The 23,491-nt window shown below is 44.9% G+C and overlaps 1 protein-coding gene across 4 annotated transcripts in view; it reads right to left on the bottom strand.

Annotated features, from left to right (window-relative positions):
* LOC143296524 (serine/threonine-protein phosphatase 2A 56 kDa regulatory subunit gamma isoform-like) overlaps positions 1 to 6,923 on the bottom strand; it is a 62,527-nt gene extending 55,604 nt beyond the window's left edge. For 3 of the 4 annotated variants that reach the window (XR_013057152.1, XM_076608523.1, XM_076608524.1), the window contains exons 1-3: positions 6,796 to 6,923; positions 6,535 to 6,603; positions 6,088 to 6,265 (exon numbers count right to left, since the gene is read on the bottom strand). Coding sequence is in view for 3 of the 4 variants with exons in the window: in XM_076608523.1 (XP_076464638.1) it covers positions 6,088 to 6,265; positions 6,535 to 6,603; positions 6,796 to 6,822 (274 nt within the window). In the remaining variant the exon portion in view is untranslated. The remainder of the gene's footprint in view (positions 1 to 6,087; positions 6,266 to 6,534; positions 6,604 to 6,795) is intronic. The other variant, XM_076608525.1, reaches the window with a different exon arrangement.
* Positions 6,924 to 23,491: the final 16,568 nt, after the last annotated feature.

Genomic DNA, 23,491 nt, shown 5'->3' with positions numbered 1-23,491 from the left:
TCACCTGTGTTAAATCCAGAGACAATGTCTTTAGCAAATATATGTGTGTGTGTGTGTATGTATATATATATATATATATATATATGTGTGTGTGTGTGTGTGTGTGTGTGTGTGTGTGTGTGTGTGTGTTCATCTTTGCAAAATCTAAAGACAACACTTTCAGAATCTTTATTCACCACTGTAAAATCTAGAGGCATTTTCAGAATCCATATTCTGAAATCTTATGGGCAGCACAAAACAGAAATCATCTGCAGACACTTTGTGTGTGTATCGATTTTACTCTACTTGTTTTCAATCTTTACTATCTAACCTACCTGAACATTTGGTTGATCATAAGTAAAGGTAGGTACCAATGGTACGCACAGCAGAACATAACATATCAGCTCTAAATGCTGTACTGGTGACCAACAACTTGAGAGCGAAAGCTAGTCAGGGTGAAGATGAGAAAATCTACACCTGCCGAGGCTGTCCTACACGTGGCAGTATCTGCACCTGTGGGACTGTGAGCGTCGGTAGGCGAGAGAGTGGGGAAGGGACTGCACAACTCCTCCTCACTAAAAAAAGTCACCTGTGCTGGTCAGGCAATCAGGCTAATGTCGGAACGACGAGCTAGCCCTTCAACACCCAGCTTTCCCAAGCCCTGCGCCGATGGAGAAGTGGTAATGCGGACAGGCAGAGGATGCTGCTGGCAGTTCCTAGTCACGACTCTGCACGCAGGCGGCTGTGGGGTGATGGTCGTCCACCGTAGACAGGGGCAGATGCGGCGCCCGTATCCTCCCACAGTGTCAGAGCAGCCCTTTTTAGGGACAGCACTGCTCTCCCCACATGGGGAAGGGGAGATAAAAGGATCCCCAAACAAAGCCTGCCTCACCTAGTACCTAGTAGGAAACCGCACCTACTTGGACATCCAACAATAGCGGTCGAAAACAACTAAAGAAAAGAACCAGGAGTCATGCCCTGACTCTGGGTGCCTTGAATGTTGGCACCCTCTTAGACAATGACGACAGACCAGAAAGACGCACAGCGCTCACTGCTAGAATGCTTGATCGCTACCAGGTGGACATAGCAGCCCTGAGCGAAACCAGGTTTGCGGGTGAAACCCAGCTGGAGGAAGTTGGAGGGGGCTACACCTTCTACTGCATTGGGAAGCCAGATGGCACCCCAAGAACCTCAGGCGTGGGCTTTGCCATGCGAACCAAACATGCACGACAGCTTGACAGCCTTCCACGTGGGATAAACGACAGGCTGATGACCCTGCGTCTGAAGCTGTCCAATGATCGCCTCGCCACAGTCATCAGCTGCTATGCCCTGACGATGACCAACCCTGTTGACATCAAAGAAGCTTTCTACGAGGAGCTCAGCCGCACCATTTCAGCGGTAGACAGAAAGGACAGGCTGATCATCCTTGGGGATTTCAATGCCTGCGTTGGCGTGGACTTCTCCTCGTGGCCAAAAGTCCTACGACAGCACGGCACTGGCAAGTGCAACTCCAACAGACTGCTTTTGCTCTCGCTCTGTGCGCAGCATGGACTGACCATCACCAACACCCTCTTCCAACAAGCGGACAAGTACAAGAACACATGGATGCACCCCCGCTCCAAGCAGTGGCACATGCTGGACTATGTGATTGTCTGGCAGAGGGACAGAGGTGATGTTTCCATTACACGCTGCATGAGAGGAGCAGTCTGTTGGTCGGACCATCGCCTGGTACGCAGCAAGATGAACATCAGACTTGCACGTAAGCTCCAACCAGCCAGGCAGAAACCCCCTAGGATGCTGAACATCCACCGCCTCCCTATCACCAAGGATGTGCTGCAGCAGCAAATTCAAGTAGCTCTCCAAGAAATTCCTGCACTGACCGATATAGAAGAGGTATGGAGCACCTTTAGAGATGCTGTGTACACAGCAGCAGCTACACACTAGGCTTTGTACAGAGGAGCCACAAAGACTGGTTTGACGAGAACGACTCTGAAATCTCCAAGCTCCTGAACACACTGCATATACGGCATCAGGATCATATTTCCGATAAAGACTGCCAGAGGGAGAACCAGTTCTTGCAAACCAAGCAACTCGTACAGAAGAGGCTGTGTGAGATGAAGAACACCTGGTGGGATAGAAAGTCCGAAGAGCTTCAGTCCGCTGCTGATGCTCACATGAAGACCTTCCATGATGGTCTCCGAGCTGTGTATGGGCCGAGAGTCACAGGATCAACCCCTGTCTGAGCCTCAGACCAGACCACCCTCCTGACAGACAAGAAAGACATCCTTGCCCGCTGGGCAGAGCACTTCAACACCCTCCTCAACAGGGACTCGTCCGTATCTGACGAGGCAATTGCAGCCCTCCCACAGTTACCAGTCAATGACTTGCTAGCTGCCCCTCACACCAAGGTTGAGACCCGGAAGGCCCTGAAGCTGACAACGTCAGGAAAAGCACCAGGAGTGGATGGAATCCAGGCTATCTACAAGTATGGAGGTGATGTGCTGACAGACAAGCTGACCGCCCTGTTCCAGTCTATCTGGGAGAGAGGGGAGGTCCCCCAGGATTTCAAGGATGCTTCTATTGTCCACATTTACAAACGGAAGGGAGACAAAACATCCTGCGATAACCACCGTGGAATCTCTCTCCTCTGCATCGCCGGCAATATCTTCGCCCGCATCATACTGAACAGACTGGTTGACCATGTCTCCAACACAGTCATCCCTGAAGCACAGTGCGGCTTCCGCTCAGGCAGGGGAACATGTGACATGGTGTTTGCTGTACGCCAGATGCAAGAGAAGTGCCGTGAGCAGAACAAGGAGTTCCATATGGTCTTTGTAGACCTGACTAAGGCCTTTGACACGGTGAACCGCCATGGTCTGTGGAAGATCCTCCTAAAGTTTGGCTGCCCAGAGAGCCTAATCCAGCTGATTGCGTCTTTCCACGATGGCATGCAGGCGAGAGTACAGGAAAATACTGACATGTCGGATCCGTTCCCTGTGGTAAATGGAGTGAAGCAGGGCTGCGTCTTGGCAAAGGCATCAGGCTCAGCACCAAGATGATAACCAACGGGAGACTCCATCATCTATTACTGCATAGCAACAAATCCAGTCTGATCTTCAGAAATTAATTTTGGAAGTATTTTTTTCAATCCTATTTGATAATGCATGTGGATGATTTTGTTTTCCTTGGGAGTACTTTTTAAGCACAGCAAACAGCTGTCATAATACACTGACTGCCCCAAGGTCTGTGTCAGTCACCCCATAGTAGGATTCACTGTCTAGACAGCAGTACAGCCAACAGCTGTCATAGTACACTGACTGTCCCAATGTCTGTCAGTCACCCCACAATAGGATTCACTGTCTAGACAGCAGTACAGCCAACAGCTGTCATAGTACACTGACTGTCCCAATGTCCGTCCGTCACCCCACAGTAGGATCCACTGTCCAGACAGCAGCACTGCAAACAACTGAACAAGTCTACAATATTCTCACTGTCCTGGTACACTTCCTTGTGCAATGCAGCCAGCTCAAAAATACTAGTTCCTCATTAACCCCACTATCAAAGTAAAATAAAGGAAGGCCAAAAATAACACTTCCTTGATGACCCCACCACCAAAACATATCTGAGGCTAAACAAGCATGTTCTCATGACATCATTATCTAAGTCATCTAACTTGACAGCAGTGTCAAACAAGCACTTTCTCATGACATCACTATCTAAGACATCTAACTTGACAGCAGTGCCAGTCCAAATTAAAGCTTTGGAACAGTACAAACTGCACCAGTGGATGAAACAACAGATGACAGAAGACAGAACATAACAGAAAGATATAGCCAACTTGACAGCAGATGATCTTGATTAGTGTTCCAATCATGATGACACTACTGAGTAAACAACATATGGGGATTAACAAAACTATTCTGGCCCAATGTATGTTGATTACAAAAAAGTTTGAAAAAAAACAAAACAAAAAACAAACAAACTTTCAAACAATTTTTTTTTTCTTCCTTTTTTTTTTTTTTTTTTAAACAGATGTGATTAACCGGATGCTTAATAACTTATACTAGTTACAGTTACACATTTGATAAGCTACATTATCTGTTTAATATTTATCACTATAACTTAGTTTTACTTTTATACATAATGTTCAAATTCGTTTTCTTCCAGTTAGTTTAGGGACTGCACTACTTTGGGTACTTAATGTGCTCTGTCACAATATACATACAGCATTATGAAAATACATCCAAGTTATAGGGAAGGTATGCCTAATTGCGAACAGCATGTAATTGCAAACGGTTTGTGTACCGCCCTACTTCCAGCGTTTTCACCACACACATTTTACAATTTAACGTCTGCTCCCACCTCTTCTGATACCTTCATGAATATCCATTTGCAAAAAACAGTCAAACATCAGCTATATCCATCTATTTCTGCGCACTTTCTTCTCTTCGTGCACCATTGCCGACAAAGTTCACAAACATGCTCTCAAAATCCTAAAATCAAGGGAAGCAAGTAGTAAGACTTTAACTCTGACACGGTTTAGAATAGCTAATTTGACTGGATATGTTAAATGAATTGTGCATTTCCAGTGCTGGGAGAATTTAATACAGCATTCTGGTGACAGATCAGAATGTCAGTTGTGACAGGAATTTCCAAAAGTGTCGTTTGCAATCAGACCATACAATATTTTGATGTGGGTCTATTTGCAAGCGATGCTGCACAGCTACTGAGCGATCTAAAATGGGTGTGTTTGTGTGGGATGTGTGTGTTTAAATGTGGGTTTGTGTGTGTGTGTGCATGTGTGATCAAAACCAACAACAGTCTTTTAAACTTTTCTCCATCAGCAAACTCATCACAACAACAATAATAATAATACATAGTTTTTCTATGGCGCGATATCCAGCACCAATGCTGCTCAAAGCGCCTTACATCATCCAGTAGACTATAAACATGCCTTAAAAACACATCAACGGAAAACATCCAGTGTGTTCATATGAAAAAAGCACACTTAAGAGATGAATCAGAATATAAAATCTATGAAGTAAATACGGCTTAGATAAAAACAAAATGCATTTCACTGAACACACACACACACACACACACATATAGATGTCCCTCCCTTTCAGACACACACACACACTCACACACAGACACACACACGCTGACATTAAATATCATCTACACTAAAAACCAAACTGCAAAAACATTAAGATATTTCTTATTTTCTAACATAGAATTCTGTTTGGACATACTAACATGCCAACACACAAACACACATGTACCACAACCCTAACCCTAACAACACAGAAAATAAAGAAATAATTATACTGAGATGCTTATATTCAAATCACTGCACAACCATATCTTAAAGTTGAAAAAAAATCTCCCCTTTCCAAAATCTCAATCAACTGAACATTAGCCGCGCGAAATTTGGCCAAGCAGAGCAAACCAATAGGCCTAGTTTGCATCAGTTTGACATGGTACAGTATATGACACCAAACATTTGTTATGCAAAAAGAAACACCAAATGACCAATCGTTTTGATTTTGGCTAAATAGGCAATTTTTGGCTATGTCCACATTTCTCCTCCTCCACTCATCTGTGTAACTGGTGGAGTGAACACTACTCATTCCGTCCTGAGGGGAAAATTTGTGGATATTGCCCAACTTTTCCTTCAGACGGAATGAGTAGTGTTCCCAACAGCTGAACAAGGCATGAAGTTCACTCTACCAGTCACACAGAGGAGTGGAGGGGAAGATATGTGGCAAAAGCCCCGATTTCCTTGTATCAAAGAACAGAAAATTCAAGACAGGTCACTAAAAGGCACAACATAACAGGTCAACTATCTTTCTACCAACTAACAAAGTTTGCAAACTGTGACAAGTAAACTGACTGCCCACACAGTACATAACACATGAAACAGTAAAGAGAGACAACAACGTTACACTTGTTATAAAATGTTTCAAATATTTTAACTGTTATATCCACCTTCATATGAATTTGAATTTTGTTTCCAAAGGTTATTCACACATGCCCATTCACAGTAACACAGTTCAAAATCAATAACAGTACCATAACCGATAACTGTGATAGATCTGTACTGCTTACCTTTCAAGAGTGCCAACTTCTGCAGCTCTCTGTTTTTGGACACATTGAAGCGGGAAGAGTTTTGCCTTTTGTCTTTCTTTATATGTGGTGGTCCTTGGTACTTCAGCTTGGATATAGCCGTTGGTGGGGGGTGTGTTTCTGCATTCTGTGATTGAGATGAATTTTTTCGTTTGGCTGCCTGAAGTCAATAACAACAGAAACAACACACCAATGCTTCAGTACGTTGTCACATTTGCCCTAATATGCTTCGTCTGCTACAAAAATTGTGGGGTGTTACTTTACATTTATATTTACCAGTGGCTATTATTTGTCAGAATATAAGCTTGGGGGCCCTTTACTCAAGTCTAAAGACATGAGGTAACTCGAAAGAAAACGTTTTAGCCGCCATCTTGGATATCGATGTCAACATGGCTGCTTACAGAGAAACGAGACAAAACCCAGACGTACCTCTGCGTCTGCATTTTCCGCGCTATCCTTCCCCGTTGATTTTGCACTTCCTGTCGTTTTAGTGGTCGTCTGAAATGAAAAACCATAGCTGATCACCTATGGAACACCTGATTACCACGCACGACAACTGGCTCGCTCTTCAAATTTTACTCATTCCACAGCACGGTGACCCATGTTTCCTTGTTACAAAAAGGCACAACACCATTCGCGATCGAGCTGAAGAGCATTATGAGCCCAAAATGTTCACTGAAATGAACTTACCTTCTCTTTTTTCGGTCTATTTGGCATGTCGAGTGCTGCACTGTACCCGGGGAATGGTTGATACAGTTTATCGACAAACTTGATCACTTCGACACTAAACAAGACAGTTGATTGGCTGAAGCTGGTCACATGGTCTCGGACTTCATTTTGATCATGTGACCTTCACTGTCCGGGGGGGGGGACGGACAACATGGGCAAAACTGTTTTCGCCACGCCAGTGAACATTTTGCATTTAAGTCCATAAAATACTGTGGTTAGCCTCTGTGTTTTGTCCGTTGCCGACTGTACTTTTATAGCCTGACTAAGCGCGTTGGGTCACGCTGCTGGTCAGGCATCTGCGTGGCAGATGTGGTGTAGCATATATGGATTTGTCCGAACCCAGTGACGCCTCCTTCAGCTACTGAAACTGAAACTTTATAGCATGCTTGCTTCATTGCCCTGATTAGTTTTCCAACATGATTCCTTCTGCAAACCTGAAGCACACATCAATTTGTGCGACTCGAAAACAACAACAAAAAAACTACGCAAACCAAACAAAAATATCTTCTTCTTTTCAATAAATGCAAAACAAGTTCACACAATATTTCACCCATACTGTATCATAATAGTTCAGTTTGCTACGATTCAGTTCAGTGTATTGATCTTTTTCGTCAGTATTATAGACGATGATAGCAAACTCAGAATTCACACTCAAAACCATGTGTCTCTGTCTCTCTCTTTCTCTGTCTGTCTGTCTGTCTTCCCTGTCTGTCTGTCTGTCTGTCTCCAGCCTGTCCGGCTGTTTCTCTGCCACACATGGAGTATATTTCAGTGATATGTAGAACTATATACTTGTTTAGATAAATTTGTTTTTCCACAGATTTTTATTTTCATGTCATATCTAATCAATGACATCAATTTCGTTTTTTGGTTATTGTTTATTTTTGTTTCTTTGTTGTTTGTTTTTACATTTTACTGCATGACCCTCTCCCCCCCTTGATCCCCCCTTCCCCCCCGCACACACACACTGCACTGACACCATCATCCCCACCCCCAGCACACACACACACACACGCACACACACACACACACACACACACACACACACACACACACACACACACACACACACACACACACACAGAGCCATTTATTTCTAAACAATCAATGTCAACCAACAATGAACTCGTTGAGGAAGGGGCAGGGGGAAGCCATTTCTAAACAATGAACGTCAACCAACAATGAACTTGTTGAGGAAGGGGCAGGGGGAAGCCATTTCTAAACAATGAACGTCAACCAACAATGAACTTGTTGAGGAAGGGGCAGGGGGAAGCCATTTCTAAACAATGAACGTCAACCAACAATGAACTCGTTGAGGAAGGAAGGGGCTGGGGGAAGCCATTTCTAAACAATGAACGTCAACCAACAATGAACGTGTTGAGGAAGGGGCAGGGGGAAGCCATTTCTAAACAATGAACGTCAACCAACAATGAACTTGTTGAGGAAGGAAGGGGGAAGCCATTTCTAAACAATGAACGTCAACCAACAATGAACTTGTTGAGGAAGGGGCAGGGGGAAGCCATTTCTAAACAATGAACGTCAACCAACAATGAACTCGTTGAGGAAGGAAGGGGCAGGGGGAAGCCATTTCTAAACAATGAACGTCAACCAACAATGAACTTGTTGAGGAAGGAAGGGGCAGGGGGAAGCCATTTCTAAACAATGAACGTCAACCAACAATGAACTCGTTGAGGAAGGAAGGGGCTGGGGGAAGCCATTTCTAAACAATGAACGTCAACCAACAATGAACTTGTTGAGGAAGGGGCAGGGGGAAGCCACTTCTAAACAATGAACGTCAACCAACAATGAACTTGTTGAGGAAGGAAGGGACAGGGGGAAGCCATTTCTAAACAATGAACGTCAACCAACAATGAACTCGTTGAGGAAGGGGCAGGGGGAAGCCATTTCTAAACAATGAACGTCAACCAACAATGAACTTGTTGAGGAAGGAAGGGGCAGGGGGGAGCCATTTCTAAACAATGAACGTCAACCAACAATGAACTTGTTGAGGAAGGGGCATCGTGAGAAAGATGGGATCGAGGGGTTGAGGGAGTGAGGGCGGCGGGCGGGGGTGTGTGTGTGTTGGGGTGTGTGTGTGATCATAGGCAGAAGTTCAATAAAGAACGTAAAACAACATTGAACTAATCAAATATTTAGGTACAATAACTGACTTCAAACTTTATTTCAATTAGCACATTGGCACGATTGCTAGGAATGTCCATCAACTACGGGCTTAGGAAGCTTAGAGCATTTGAGGTTAGCCCGGTCCACATACACTTCACATCAAACATGTATGGAAGTCTTATCAAAATCATTTTAATTTAGGGAGGGGTCTTGGTCAGAAGTTCTATAAAGAACGAAAACCAACACTGAACTGATTGAGGGAGGGGGGCGAGGGGGTCTTGGTCAGAAGTTCTATAAAGAACAAAAACCAACATTGAACTGATTGAGGGAGGGGGGGGGGGATCTTTGTCAGAAGTAAACGAAAACCAACACTGAACTGATTGAGGGAGGGGGGGGGGGATCTTTGTCAGGAGTTCTATAAAAACGAAAACCAACACTGAACTGATTGAGGGAGGGGGGGGAGGGGATCTTTGTCAGAAGTTCTATAAAAACGAAAACCAACACTGAACTGATTGAGAGGGGTTGGGGGGGAGGGGGTCTTGGTCAGAAGTTCTATCACTCACTCACTCACTCATTCCCTCGACCGCTGGGGTCGTTGGGGGGACATGGGGAAAATGTCATAGTTCGCCACGCCGTTCTGTTGGCAGCTGTCGTGAGGAGATCTGGCATCGTCATTTTGGTCCATTCTTTCACGTTGTCGGACCAGCTCTTTCTCTGCCGTCCCCGTCTGCGCCCTCCCTCTACAGTCCCTTGCAGGATGGTTTTGGAGAGGGTGTTATGTCGTATGACGTGACCAAACCTTGCCATCAGAAGTTCTATAAAGAACGAAAACCAACACTGAATTCATTGATGGAGGGAGGGAGGGGTCTTGGTCAGAAGTCCTATAAAGAACGAAAACCAACACTGAACTGATTGAGGGGGGTTGGGGGGGGAGGGGGTCTTGATCAGAAGTTCTATAAAGAACGAAAACCAACACTGAACTGAGGGAGGGAGGGAGGGAGGGATCTTGGTCAGAAGTTCTATAAAAAACGAAAACCAACACTGAACTGACTGAGGGAGGGGGGGTGGGGGGGGGAGATCTTGGTCAGAAGTTCTATGAAGAACGAAAACCAACACTGAACTGACTGAGGGAGGTGGGGGGGAGATCTTGGTCAGAAGTTCTATAAAGAACGAAAACCAACACTGAACTGACTGAGGGAGGGAGAAGGGATAGTGGGAAGAAGTTCCAAGACTGACTCTGAGCAAGATGGTATGGTCTTATTCTTTTATTTCATTTTTTACGATGAATTTAATTTTATTCATTCATTAGTTATTCATTTGTTAATGCTATTATCTTATTTATGTATTCATGTATTCATTATCTTATTCATGTATACATATTCATTCATTTTGGTTGTGTGTGTGTGTGTGTGTGTGTGTGTGTGTGTGTGTGTGTGTGTGTGTGTGTGTGTGTGTGTATTCTGGACTGGTAAGTTTTCTTGTCAGTCTCAGCAGCTCAGTCAACATCGTATGCACAAAAACCTGTTGTTAGAATTAGCACACCTGTCACGTTATAGTGGGAGGTGAAAAGATCACACTGTTACATATTGTGTTCAATACATTGTCACATTGTACAGGGAGGTGAAAAGATCACACTGTTACATATTGTGTTCAGTACATTGTCACGTTGTACGGGGAAGTGAAAAGATCACACTGTTACATATTGTGTTCGATACATTGTCACGTTGTACAGGAAGTGAAAAGATCACACTGTTACATATTGTGTTCGATACATTGTCACGTTGTACAGGAAGTGAAAAGATCACACTGTTACATATTGTGTTCGATACAGCTGTCACGTTGTACAGGGAAGTGAAAAGATCACACTGTTACATATTGTGTTCGATACAGCTGTCACGTTGTACAGGGAAGTGAAAAAATCACACTGTTACATATTGTGTTTGATACAGCTGTCACGTTGTAGAGGGAAGTGAAAAGATCACACTGTTACATATTGTGTTCGATACATTGTCACGTTGTACGGGGAAGTGAAAAGATCACACTGTTACATATTGTGTTCGATACAGCTGTCACGTTGTACAGGGAGGTGAAAAGATCACAATGTTACATATTGTGTTCAATACAGCTGTCACGTTGTACAGGGAAGTGAAAAGATCACACTGTTACATATTGTGTTCAATACATTGTCACGTTGTACAGGTAGGTGAAAAGATCACACTGTTACATATTGTGTTCAATGCATTGTCACGTTGTACGGGGAAGTGAAAAGATCACACTGTTACATATTGTGTTCAATACATTGTCACGTTGTACAGGTAGGTGAAAAGATCACACTGTTACATATTGTGTTCGATACATTGTCACGTTGTAGAGGGAAGTGAAAAGGTCACACTGTTACATATTGTGTTCAATACAAGGAGGAGAAATGATGGCACAATTACAGTGCAGTAGCGGGCGTGCTTTGCCCAGGTTCTTGTAGGCTGCTGGATCATTATTATGTCCGTGTCCCGTGCACAGGATGAATTGTGAGTGCATGCTAATTTTGTGCCAGCGCGAGCGTGCACACACAAATGAACAAATGCGCGCGCACACATACACAGCGCGTGCCAATACCCGCGTGGGAAACAGCGTCCACACATTGACCTGATTTCTGCAAAACATGATACTGACATGTTTGTGCATAACACACACACACACACACAGACACACACACACGCACGCACGCACGCACACACACACACACACACACACACACACACACGCACGCACGCACACACACACACACACACACACACACACACACACACACAGGGAGGAGGGATAGAGTGGGACCAAACGGTTGTGTGTTAAAGTTACTAAATTATTTAACTGAACTGGCTGGGGTATATAACTGTTTTGGATTCTTAACGTTTTCAGTTTGGGAAATCGACAGTGTTTCCCTGAAGGTAAAAGTTCGTAGTATTGATCTTTGTTGATTTTTTTTCTTGTACAGCTCATTCAGATGTTCTTGTTTGACACCAACTATTTTGGTGGACACGTTCACAATTTTACTCAATATGTTCTTGTTCTTCACGTTTAAACCGGCTTCAGTGCCAGCAGATCAAAGAGAAAGTTAAAGCCGATTCAATGAAGCATCGGTAAAAACCCTGGAGAGTTTTAGGATTGACTTGAATATTTCTGACCTTCTGTAAACAGTAAACTGGTGTGATAGGTAGCTGTTTATCATCAATTGTTGTACCAAAATATTTATATTTACTAACTCTTTCGACTTTTCTTTCAATGATATAAAGATGCTGGACGGGGGACGGGCTTTTCCTGAAATCAATAACAATTTCTTTTGCAGTATTTTGAACATTTTAAATCTAAGAAGTTGTTCTTGCACCATGAAGAAAACATCTCAACTTGTACAAAATAGACAGTGTCAGAGTTAGAAAGATCTTCAAGTGCAGTGTCATCAGAATATTTAATCAAGGGAGTTGTGTCTGTACCAGCGCAGTCGTTGGTGTATAATGTGAACAGGACAGGTGACAGAACTGTACCTTGGGAAGCACCAGTTGAAGTTGTTTTGAAGGAGGAAAGAGCTTGAAGAAAACGGGCAGACTGAGTTCTGTAAACGAGAAAAATGGTGATACATAGAACGGGCTTTGGACAAACGTTAAGAGAAAGAAACTTCAGTGCCTTCAGATGTGGTTGTATAGTATTGAACGCAGATGAAAAATCTATGAACAGAATACGAACAAACGAATTTGGTTTTTAAAAGGTGGGTGTATGCGTGATGAAGGAGGGTGAGTGTAGCATCAGCAGTACTTCGCTTGGCTCTGTAAGCAAACTGATGTTGATCATTGTGTGGAACAGTGTATGACATAATGTATTTGAGGATTATACGTTCAAAGCACTTCATCACAATAGGAGTAAGGGTAATGGGGCGATAGTCGTTCAGGGAGACAGGTCTTTCGTTTTTCGGAACAGGGCGAATAATTTATTTCTTCCACAGGTCAGGAACACAACAATCTTTTAAAGACCAGATGTAGAGGCTGCACCACATGACTGTGAGGCACACGTCTTCAAAAGATAAACACTGATCTCATCAGGACCAATTGCTTTTTCACATGCAGTTGGTTTTTTTAAACACAGATTCAACAGCACAGGAGTCAACAAAAACATAAATTTCATCATTAAGAGCACTTTTCTGAAGGTCAGCAATTACTTTTGCTTCGTCATTTTTCAAGTCGTCGCGTTTAAGGCGACAGTAGAAGTCATTAAATTTCTCTGAAAAATGTTTTGTTCATCACATGGCATTGGTGACGCAGACACCTGCGTCTTGTATTGTCCAGAAAGAAATTTAAACCTTTCAATGCATCAGCCATACTGTCTCTTTCAAACTGCTTTTCTATCTTCTCTTCATAAGCGTGTTTAGATTCCTTTATTCGTTTTTTGAGTTTGTTTTGTACAAATTTCTTTGAGTCCTACAGCGGCTCTGAAAAGCGATTTTCTGTTTGTCCAGAGTGGATTTAAAGGCCTTTGATCTACAGGGCTGTTGTTTGGGAAAATCTTGACGGTTTTCTTGGGAACAATCATGCCTTCACAAAAAGAGATATAATCATACTGACATTAACGTTCTTGCCAAAAACAAACAAACAAACAAAAAACAACAACAAAAAACAAAACAAAACAAAAAAAACTTACAAGAAAGTACTGATTATTTCATTAAATGGACCAACGTCATCACATGTCATTTCACCCCCCAAAAAAACTAAAGCATGTTAATCACAACCAAACATCTTATTTTTCATTTCAATTGTCAGCACAGAACATACATTTGTATTTTGTTTGTATTTGTATTTCTTTTTATCACAACAGATTTCTCTGAGTGAAATTCGGGCTGCTCTCCCCAGGGAGAGTGCGTCGCTACACTACAGTGCCACCCATTTTTTTTTACTTTTTCCTGTGTGCAGTTTTTATGCTTTTCCCTATCAAAGTGGATTTTTCTACAGAATTTTGCCAGTAACAACCCTTTTGTTGTCGTGGGTTCTTTTTCCGTGCGCTAAATGCATGCTGCATACGGGACCTCGGTTTATCGCCTCATCCGAATGACTAGCATCCAGACCACCACTGAAGGTCTAGTGGAGGAGGAGATAATATCGGCGGCTGAGCCGCGATTTGAACCAGTGTGCTCAGTTTCTCTCGCTTCCAAGGCGGACGCGTTACCTCTAGGCCATCACTCCACTTTGTGTCGATATTTGTGTATGTAGGTTTGCGCATACATTATGTGGGTAGTCTTCCCCTCTCCTACACCAGGAACAAAATGTCTCGTTCAATTCGATCACCTCCCCTCCCTCTAGTTCTCTGTCTCACTTTCCGTCTGCTTCCTTCCCGCTCTCTCTGTCTCCAGCCCATACACTTCTCTTTATGTAGAAACGTTCTCTCATTATTGCTAGCTGTTTCTACGAGTATTAGTAAACCTATGCATCATTGCTCGCAGTGCAACAAAATTCTTACATTTTGATGTGTATGCTTCTTATCTGTAGCTACGTACCTTTTTTTTATGTTAAAAGCATAATATTTCTGCCTCGTGTTACTTAGTATCGTGTAGAGTAGATCCTATTAAAGGCGAAGATTGGATGGAAAAGAAAAGCGTCAGTGCTTATATATCATCCTCGGCAATAAAGAATTTCTCTCTCTCTCTCTCTCTCTCTCTCTCTCTCTCTCTCTCTCTCTCTCTCTCTCTCTCTCAAGAATTTCAGGAAAGAATTATTTTTGCAATTGGTTTAATCGATATTGATATCAATCGTGCATTGAAAGTATTTAATACATGATTAAAAGATGCTGTCATTTGTATGAAGAAACCTGTACATTATAAGAATGATTCGAAAACTAAAGGCTGGTTTGATGCAGAGTGCCGTGTTTCGAAAAGAAACATTCGTAGACTACTGTAGTACTTAATAAATTTCGACGTTCATTGGACAAGGATGATGGTGACTGTCATTGTAGAGGTAGACGAGAGTATAAGCATTTACAAAAGAGAAAAAAGAAAGCAATTTAACAATGCGCTGTTGACAGAGTTAGTAGCATAAAAAAGAAACCAGAAATAATTTTGGAACACCGTACATAAGATATCAATGAAAAGAAAACAACCAACTAACAATATCAGTATCGAAACTTGGTTTGATCATTTTAAGGCACTCTTAATAACAAATGACATCTGTTTGGATAATACATTGCAACTTGGGAATGAAGAAGAAGAGGAAATTAGTCTAAACCGTCCAATTTCAAAAGAAGGGGTGTTCTTTGCTTTAGGGAAATTAAAAAATCGTAAAGCTGCAGGGCCCGATGGCATTCTTGGAGAACTGTTGAAAATTGCATGTAAATTTTCACCAGAGATGCCTACGAAAGATACTCAGCATAAAGTGGCAAGACAGGGTCTCCAACCTCCAGGTCCTAGAGAGGAGCGGCCTGCCCAGCATCGAAAGCCTGCTGATTCAGTGCCAGCTACGCTGGACAGCATGACAGACAGCAGGATCCCTAAGACGCTCTTTTATGGCCAGCTGAAGGAAGGCCACCGCGAACTTGGAAGACCCTGCAAGCGCTTCAAGGACGCTTTGAAGACAAACCTCAAAGCCTGGGAAACTGATGCCCTTGACCGCTCTCGCTGGAGGATGCTGTGCTCTAGTGGCATAAAGACGTTTGAAAACAAGAGAACGCTGGCCATTAAGGAGAAGCGTGAACGAAGGAAGCAGGGCTCAACTTCTGGATACGTTTTCCCTTGCAACACCTGTGGGAAGTGCTGCGCATCCAGAATCGGCCTTTCTTCTTCCATAAGAGGACACACACCGACAGATAAGCCTGCCTGCTTACTCACCCATCGGTCCGACGGGAGACTCCATCATCAGCACATTACTTATATAAAGCTTTCAAAATCAGAAGTACAATATGCAGTTAAATGATATGTGCTTGTATATGCATAAAAAAGTTGGTATTTGTGTTATTTATACCTCTGTATAACTTGTTTAGATCACCCTTCATGAGGGGCCATGGCCTATATTGAATAAAACATCCGCATCCATATCCGTATATCTCTCTCTGTGTCTCTGTGTGTTTGTCTGTCTCTCTCTCTCTCGCACACACACACACACACACACACACACACACACACACACACACACACACACACACACACACACATACACATCGTGACACCCTTCAGTCTCTCTCCATTCCCCTGACCCGCCTCAACTACAGAATATCACGAACAGAGTGCTGAACGTTCCCAAAATAGCTTCCAATCCATACTGAAAATTCCCCAGTTTGCAAACATGACACGAACTATCGATCAGTCACGGTCCTGTGCATAACCCTACCTTGCCTTTATTGTATCATTTCGAGAACTGTCATCTTGTAACCGCAGATGTATGCTCTTTCGGTCCCATCCTTCCATACACACCCCTCTCTTCCCATTCAGTGTTTTTAAGACGCTGGCCACGCCCTTATCCAAGCCTGACATTTGGACCACAATCAGCAAACGTGACAGAATCTAGCCTCTTGTCGAGTTGCCATGGCTACTTGGTTTAGATATGTACACATCCACCTTTTGACGATTGTATCGAAGTGGATTTATCTACAGAATTTTGCCTGGGGCAAATTCTTTGATGCCGAAGGTTCGTTTACGTGCTCTAAGTGCATACTGCTTACAGGTCCTCGGTTTATCGTCTCATTTGAAAGACTTGCACCCAGAACACAACTCACGGTCTAGTGGAAGGGGTGGTCGGTGTATGGTCTCGAACCCGTTGAACGAGCTTTATCTGGCGCATTACAACAAGGCCAGCACTTCCTTGGGTCGTCACTGAGCTGTGTGCAAAACGCCCCGTCTCTCTGGCTGTCAGACTGTGTGTCTGTCTTTGGCTCGCTTCCTCGTTTCACTTTCTCACCGTGTCCCTGTCTTCCCACTTTTCCCTGTATCTCTGTTCTATATTTGTATGATCTCCAACAACAGCCTTTGCTCCCCATCCCTCACACACTCCCCAGCCCTCACACACTCCCCAGCCCTCACACTCTCCCCATCCCTCACACACTCCCCAGCCCTCACACACTCCCAATCCCCTTCACACTCCCCAGCCCTCACACACTCCCAATCCCTCACACACTCCCCAGCCCTCACACACTCCCCAGCCCTCACACTCTCCCCATCCCTCACACACTCCCCAGCCCTCACACTCTCCCCATCCCTCACACACTCCCCGTCCCTCACACACTCCCCAGCCCTCACACTCTCCCCAGCCCTCACACACTCCCCAGCCCTCACACTCTCCCCAGCCCTCACACACTCCCCAACCCTCACACACTCCCCAGCCCCTACACACACCCCATCCCTTACACACACCCCATCCCTTACACACTCCCCAGCCCCTACACACACCCCATCCTTTACACACTCCCCATCCCTTACACACTCCCCAGCCCCTACACACACCCCATCCCTTACACACACCCCATCCCTTACACACTCCCCATCCCTCACACACTCCCCATCCTTTACACACTCCCCATCCCTTACACACTCCCCAGCCCCTACACACACCCCATCCCTTACACACACCCCATCCCTTACACACTCCCCATCCCTTACACACTCCCCATCCCTTACACACTCCCCATCCTTTACACACTCCCCATCCCTTACACACTCCCCAGCCCCTACACACACCCCATCCCTCTGACACTCCCCAGCCCCTACACACACCCCATCCCTTACACACTCCCCAGCCCCTACACACTCCCCAGCCCCTACACACACCCCAGCCCCTACACACTCCCCAGCCCCTACACACACCCCATCCCTTACACACTCCCCAGCCTTTACTCACTGCCTATCCCTTACACACTCCCCATCCCTCTGACACTCCCCAGCCCCTACACACACCCCATCCCTCTGACACTCCCCAGCCCCTACACACACCCCATCCCTTACACACTCCCCATCCTTTACACACTCCCCATCCTTTACACACTCCCCAGCCTTTACACACTCCCCATTCCCTACACACTCCCCATCCTTTACACACTCCCCAGCCCCTACACACACCCCATCCCTTACACACTCCCCATCCCTTACACACTCCCCAGCCTTTACTCACTGCCTATCCCTTACACACTCCCCATCCCTCTGACACTCCCCAGCCCCTACACACACCCCATCCCTTACACACTCCCCATCCTTTACACACTCCCCAGCCTTTACACACTCCCCATTCCCTACACACTCCCCATCCTTTACACACTCCCCAGCCCCTACACACACCCCATCCCTTACACACTCCCCATCCCTTACACACTCCCCAGCCTTTACTCACTGCCTATCCCTTACACACTCCCCATCCCTCTGACACTCCCCAGCCCCTACACACACCCCATCCCTTACACACTCCCCAGCCTTTACTCACTGCCTATCCCTTACACACTCCCCATCCCTCTGACACTCCCCATCCCAAACACACTCCCCATCCCTCTGACACTCCCCAGCCCTCACACACTCCCCAGCCCTTACACACTGCCCATCCCATCGCTACACTACAGCGCCAGCTTTTTTTCTTTTTCTTTTTTTTCCTGCGTGCAGTTTTATTTGTTTTTCCTACCGAAGTGAATTTTTCTACAGAATTTTGCCAGGAACAACCCTTTTGTTGCCGTGGGTTCTTTTACGTGCGCTAAGTGCATACTGCACACGGGACCTCGGTTTATCGTCTCATCCGAATGACTAGCGTCCAGACCACCACTCAAGGTCTAGTGGAATGGGAGAAAATATCGGCGGCTGAGCCGTGATTCGATCTAGCGCGCTCAGTTTCTCTCGCTTCCTATGCGGACGCGTTACCTCTAGTCCATCACTCCACATGTATGTGCGTGCGTGCGTGCGTGCGTGCGTGCGTGTGTGTGTGTGTGTGTGCGTGTGTGTGTGTGTGTGTGTGTGTGTGTGTGTGTGTGTGTGTGTGTGTGTGTGTTCTGACGTCAAGGGAATGACCAGAAATGGTTTGGCATCAGAACTGTTTCCGTGGTAACGGTCCACGGCAGAGAGTTGAATGTTGTTTTTTTTCCTGTGATTGCTGACCCTTTTTTTCCATGACAGACATGTTGGGGGGAGGGGAGTGGGGGTTGGAGAGAGAAATACAGCATACAGCAAGCTTGCAATTTTGTGCTTTTTTGTCACACAGCACACACACACATACACAGATAACATAGTGTTTATGTGAAGTGTTTGTCAAACAATCATAGATGCTCCCGAACGAGTCCTGTGTGTGTGGACTCAGAACTCATTTATTGATTGTCCCTTCTCTTATTTATCCCAACATAGATATCACCATCAGCCAAATCACCAACATGTTTTTGGCTGATATCTTGACATGCGTCCCTTCTCTTCCGGCACAGGTATCACCATCAGCCAAAAACCCAAACGCAAAGCCATCACCAACACGTAAGTGTTGATTTGTTGCTTATTGACCAAGTACACAAAACACAGAGTGTACCTCCAAAGACAACAACTAAGTGGGTATCAAAATCTTACTGACAGTAATGTCGAACAGCAATGTGAAAAAACTGAAGACTCTTCTTGAAATACATGCCATGACCCAACTTATCACCAAGCCAACACAAAAGAAGGGACACACTGTGGAATGGCTGATAGTGGGTGAAAGTAAACTGGATGCCATTCTAGAACTTTCTGTGTCCGATGAGTTGGTGTCAGACCACTACCCTGTGACCTTCTCTTTGAACCTCAAGAAACCTGGCCTCAACAAGCGCACAGTGACTTCACGAAACCTGCGTGCAGTGGACATGGCGGCCCTAAAAGCTGATGTCACGGCGCTCCAGTTTGGTTCACATGACCCTGTGGCAGACTACAACTGGGGCTTGCATGAAGTCATGGACAAGCACGCTCCTCACCACACAACACGTGACGGACCGCCCTTCAGCTCCTTGGCTGACACTGCAAGTGAAGCATGACAAACAGGACGGACCGCCCTTCAGCTCCTTGGCTGACACTGCAAGTGAAGCATGACAAACAGGACGGACCGCCCTTCAGCTCCTTGGCTGACACTGCAAGTGAAGCATGACAAACAAGACGGTCCGCCCTCCAGCTAACACTGCAAGTGAAGCATGACAAACATGACGCATCGCCCTGCTGAACGGCAGTGGAGACAAATCAAGGACTTGAGTCCACGTCAGATCTTGTGTATCACAGGAGATGAAAAGGTCAAAACGCTTGTCTTCGTGATGCCAAACAGCTCAGTACACCAGCTCTATGATACAAGAGTGTACTTCAGACAGGGGTCTCTTTCAGGTTGCGGTTAGTACACTGCAAATAAGATGACAAGACTCTGCCCTAAACTGCAATAAGCCAGCAAAAGAACTGCCGTGCCTTAGTGAGTTCTAGTGAGAACAGACAGGCGTGCAAACTGGTAAGCATCAGACGGACGACCCCCAGAGTACAGTGCATTGACTGGCACCACATGAGGATCAGCCTGTCACAGAACTCAAGTGAAAGAAACTTAGTTAGTTGGCTACCATGCAAGTGTTGACACTGGACATCCCACCTTAGCTGTTTGTCGAATGCTGATGAAGACCCTGACGCCGCGCTGAACGGCGGTGGAGAAAATCAAGACTTGAGTCCACAGACAGATCTTTGTGTATCACAGAGAAAAGGTCAAAAGGTTGATTCGTGATGCCAAAGCTCAGTACACCAGCACTAAGATACAAGAGTGTACTTCGAGCAGGGGTCTTTTTCAGGTTGTCGGTTAGCTTACAGGCAAATCAAAGGACAAGACTCTGCCTAACTGTATCCCAGCAAAAGAACTGCCTGATGCCTTTAGTGAGTTCTTTGTGAACAGACAAGGCGTGAACTGGACCAGTCAGACGGCACACCAGAGTTCAGTGTCTTTGCTGGCACCTCAATGTGTGATTTCAAGCCTGTCACAGAAGCTCAAGTGAAAGAAATCTTAGTTAGTGCACCATGCAAGTCGTGTGCTCTGGATCCCATCCCAGCATCTGTGTTGTACGAATGCCTGGATGAACTGACCCCTGTCATTACAGATGTTGTTAATCAGTCTTTGTCTTCAGGAGTTGTGCATCCTTCATTCAAACACGCTATTGTCACACCTCTGTTGAAAAAGTCAAATCTTGATCCCAATGTTTTGAAGCACAATAGACCAGTGTCAAACCTACCATTCCTGCCAAAGGTTCTTGAAAGGGCTGTGTTGCGCCAGCTGCTGGATCACTTGACTCGATCGGTGGGACATGCTGGAACCTTCTCAGCCTGCATACAGAGCTTTTCATTCCACAGAGACAGCCCTACTTCAGGTTGTGAACGATCTGTTGTCTGCTTGTGATCGAGGTGATGTGTCGGTTTTGTCTTTGCTGGATCTTTCAGCAGCGTTCGATACACTTGCTCCATAGATTGCAGACTTCATTTGGCATTTCAGGCACAGTTCTGAGGTGGTTTGCATTTTACTTGCAGGAGCGCACGCAGACAGTTGTTGCCCAGGGTCACAGGTCAAAGGCAACCACGCTTAACTATGGCGTACCCCAGGGCTCAGTTCGTGGGCCTGTTTTGTTTGCTATGTATGTACAGTCACTGAGTCAGGTCATCAGATGACACACAGCTGCAACAATCTGCCCCTCCTGCTCAGTTCTCACAAGTCCTTGAAACGGCACAGGAGACGATGGAATCAGTGAAGAAGTGGATGACTGTAAATAAGCTTAAGATGAATGATGAAAAGACTGAAGTCATGCCAGTTGGAACTGGTCACAAATTCAAAATGGTCTCAAACTGTACTTCATTTTCTCTCAGTGGCACCCGAATTGAGTTTTCTCAAACTGTCTGCAATCTAGGCGTGCATATTGACTGTTCTCTCACCATGGAAAGCCATATAAACAAGCTGTGCAAATCCATTTATTTGGAACTGCTCCGTATTGGTCATATTCGTCCTTTTCTGTCTGTAGAGGCTGCAAAGAAACTCATGTCTGCCTTTGTGTTGTCCAGAATGGACTACTGTAACTCACTGTTTGCTGGTCTCCCTGATTGCTTGCTTGGGAGACTTCAGAAAGCCCAGAATCATGCAGCACGCATCGTTCTCCGCAAAGCGTAAATTTGACCATGCCAAACCACTTTTCAGGCAACTTCACTGGCTGCCAGTGCGTGCACGTGTGGAGTATAAATTAGCAACACTGTTACCGTTCCCTTCATGGTCAGTCCCCTGCATACATTTCTGATCTCTTGACCCTGTATGTGCCATCCAGATCATTGCGGTCTTCAAATGCCGGTCACCTCGCCATTCCCCGATTCCATCTTGAGAAATATGGCAGACGTTCTTTTTCATTTGTTGGTCCTTCAGCTTATAACGCACTCTCCCACACGCTTAGAAAGGCTCCCACATTGTCAGTCTTTAAGGCTGGGCTTAAGGCCCACCTTTACAAACTTCATCTGACCGAATAAGTTAACACCAGGTGTAGCCTACGCCATAGGTTTTAAGTGCTGAAACCTTTTAATGTTTCATGTTTCTACTTATATATGTGCGTGTATACTTTTTTGTTGGTAAGTGTATATATATACTTGTGTGTGGATGAGCATAGTTTTGTGGAAGTGTGTAAATATTCTTGCCTTCTTAAGAAATTGTAACGGCGCTTAGAGCTCTCCAAGGGAATAAGCGTCTTGAAATATATATTATTATTATTATTATTATTACAGTAGTCTGACACCATACTAAAGGCAGCCACCAAATGGGCATCATAATCTTACTGACAGTAGTCTGACATCATGCTGAGATGGAAACGTAGGGTGCGTTAATTAAAAAAACCCGAGTGACTAAAAAAAATCGATTTGAATTGAAATGAAAATCATTCCAATCAGTTCCAGTTTCATTGATTCAGTCCTTGTTTATTAATTCTGCCCGCCAGACCTTCTGCCTGGGTGACCAAATCTGCCGTTGTTTGTTCCTTGGCGAATTGCAGTGCACACAAGACCTGAAGGTGAAACTGACCACATGACAATCATAATAAACTTACCAATGAATACTGTCGTTTCCAAACGCCGCATGTGGAGCAAGCGTTGCCATGGTGACATGCGTCAGACGTGATAAGCGGAGGACGTAATTGATCACCAGGATGTCGTGATCAATTTGGACTGACCAGAAATAATTGCTGACGTCAACTGACTGACGTTTTCTCGGTGACTGTGGGGGAGAAAATGTTATTGTACACAGCAGGAGGCAGGGTGAGTAACTGCGTGACAACTTGGAAGTCGGTTTCCACTGGCAACAAACATATCTATTTTTGACTGGTAACAACTATAGGACTTGTTTTGATTTGGTGACAGCACGGACTTTGTTTCAACTGATGACAAATTGGACTTTGTATTTTGTAGGAATCGGCCTATGTTTTTTTCAGCTGGTAACAAGTAGGACTTTGTTTTCAGCTGGTACCAATTATATCGGGTGTCTCAAAAAAACAAAAAAAAAAAAAAAAAAAAAAAGTGAACCGCTGTTTGACAAGTATT

This window comes from Babylonia areolata, chromosome 21, assembly GCF_041734735.1.
Source record: "Babylonia areolata isolate BAREFJ2019XMU chromosome 21, ASM4173473v1, whole genome shotgun sequence".
NCBI classification, from domain to species: Eukaryota; Metazoa; Mollusca; class Gastropoda; order Neogastropoda; family Buccinidae; genus Babylonia; species Babylonia areolata.
The sequence above is the reverse complement of the archived record's forward strand: the minus strand, read 5'-3'. Positions and strand labels throughout refer to the sequence as shown.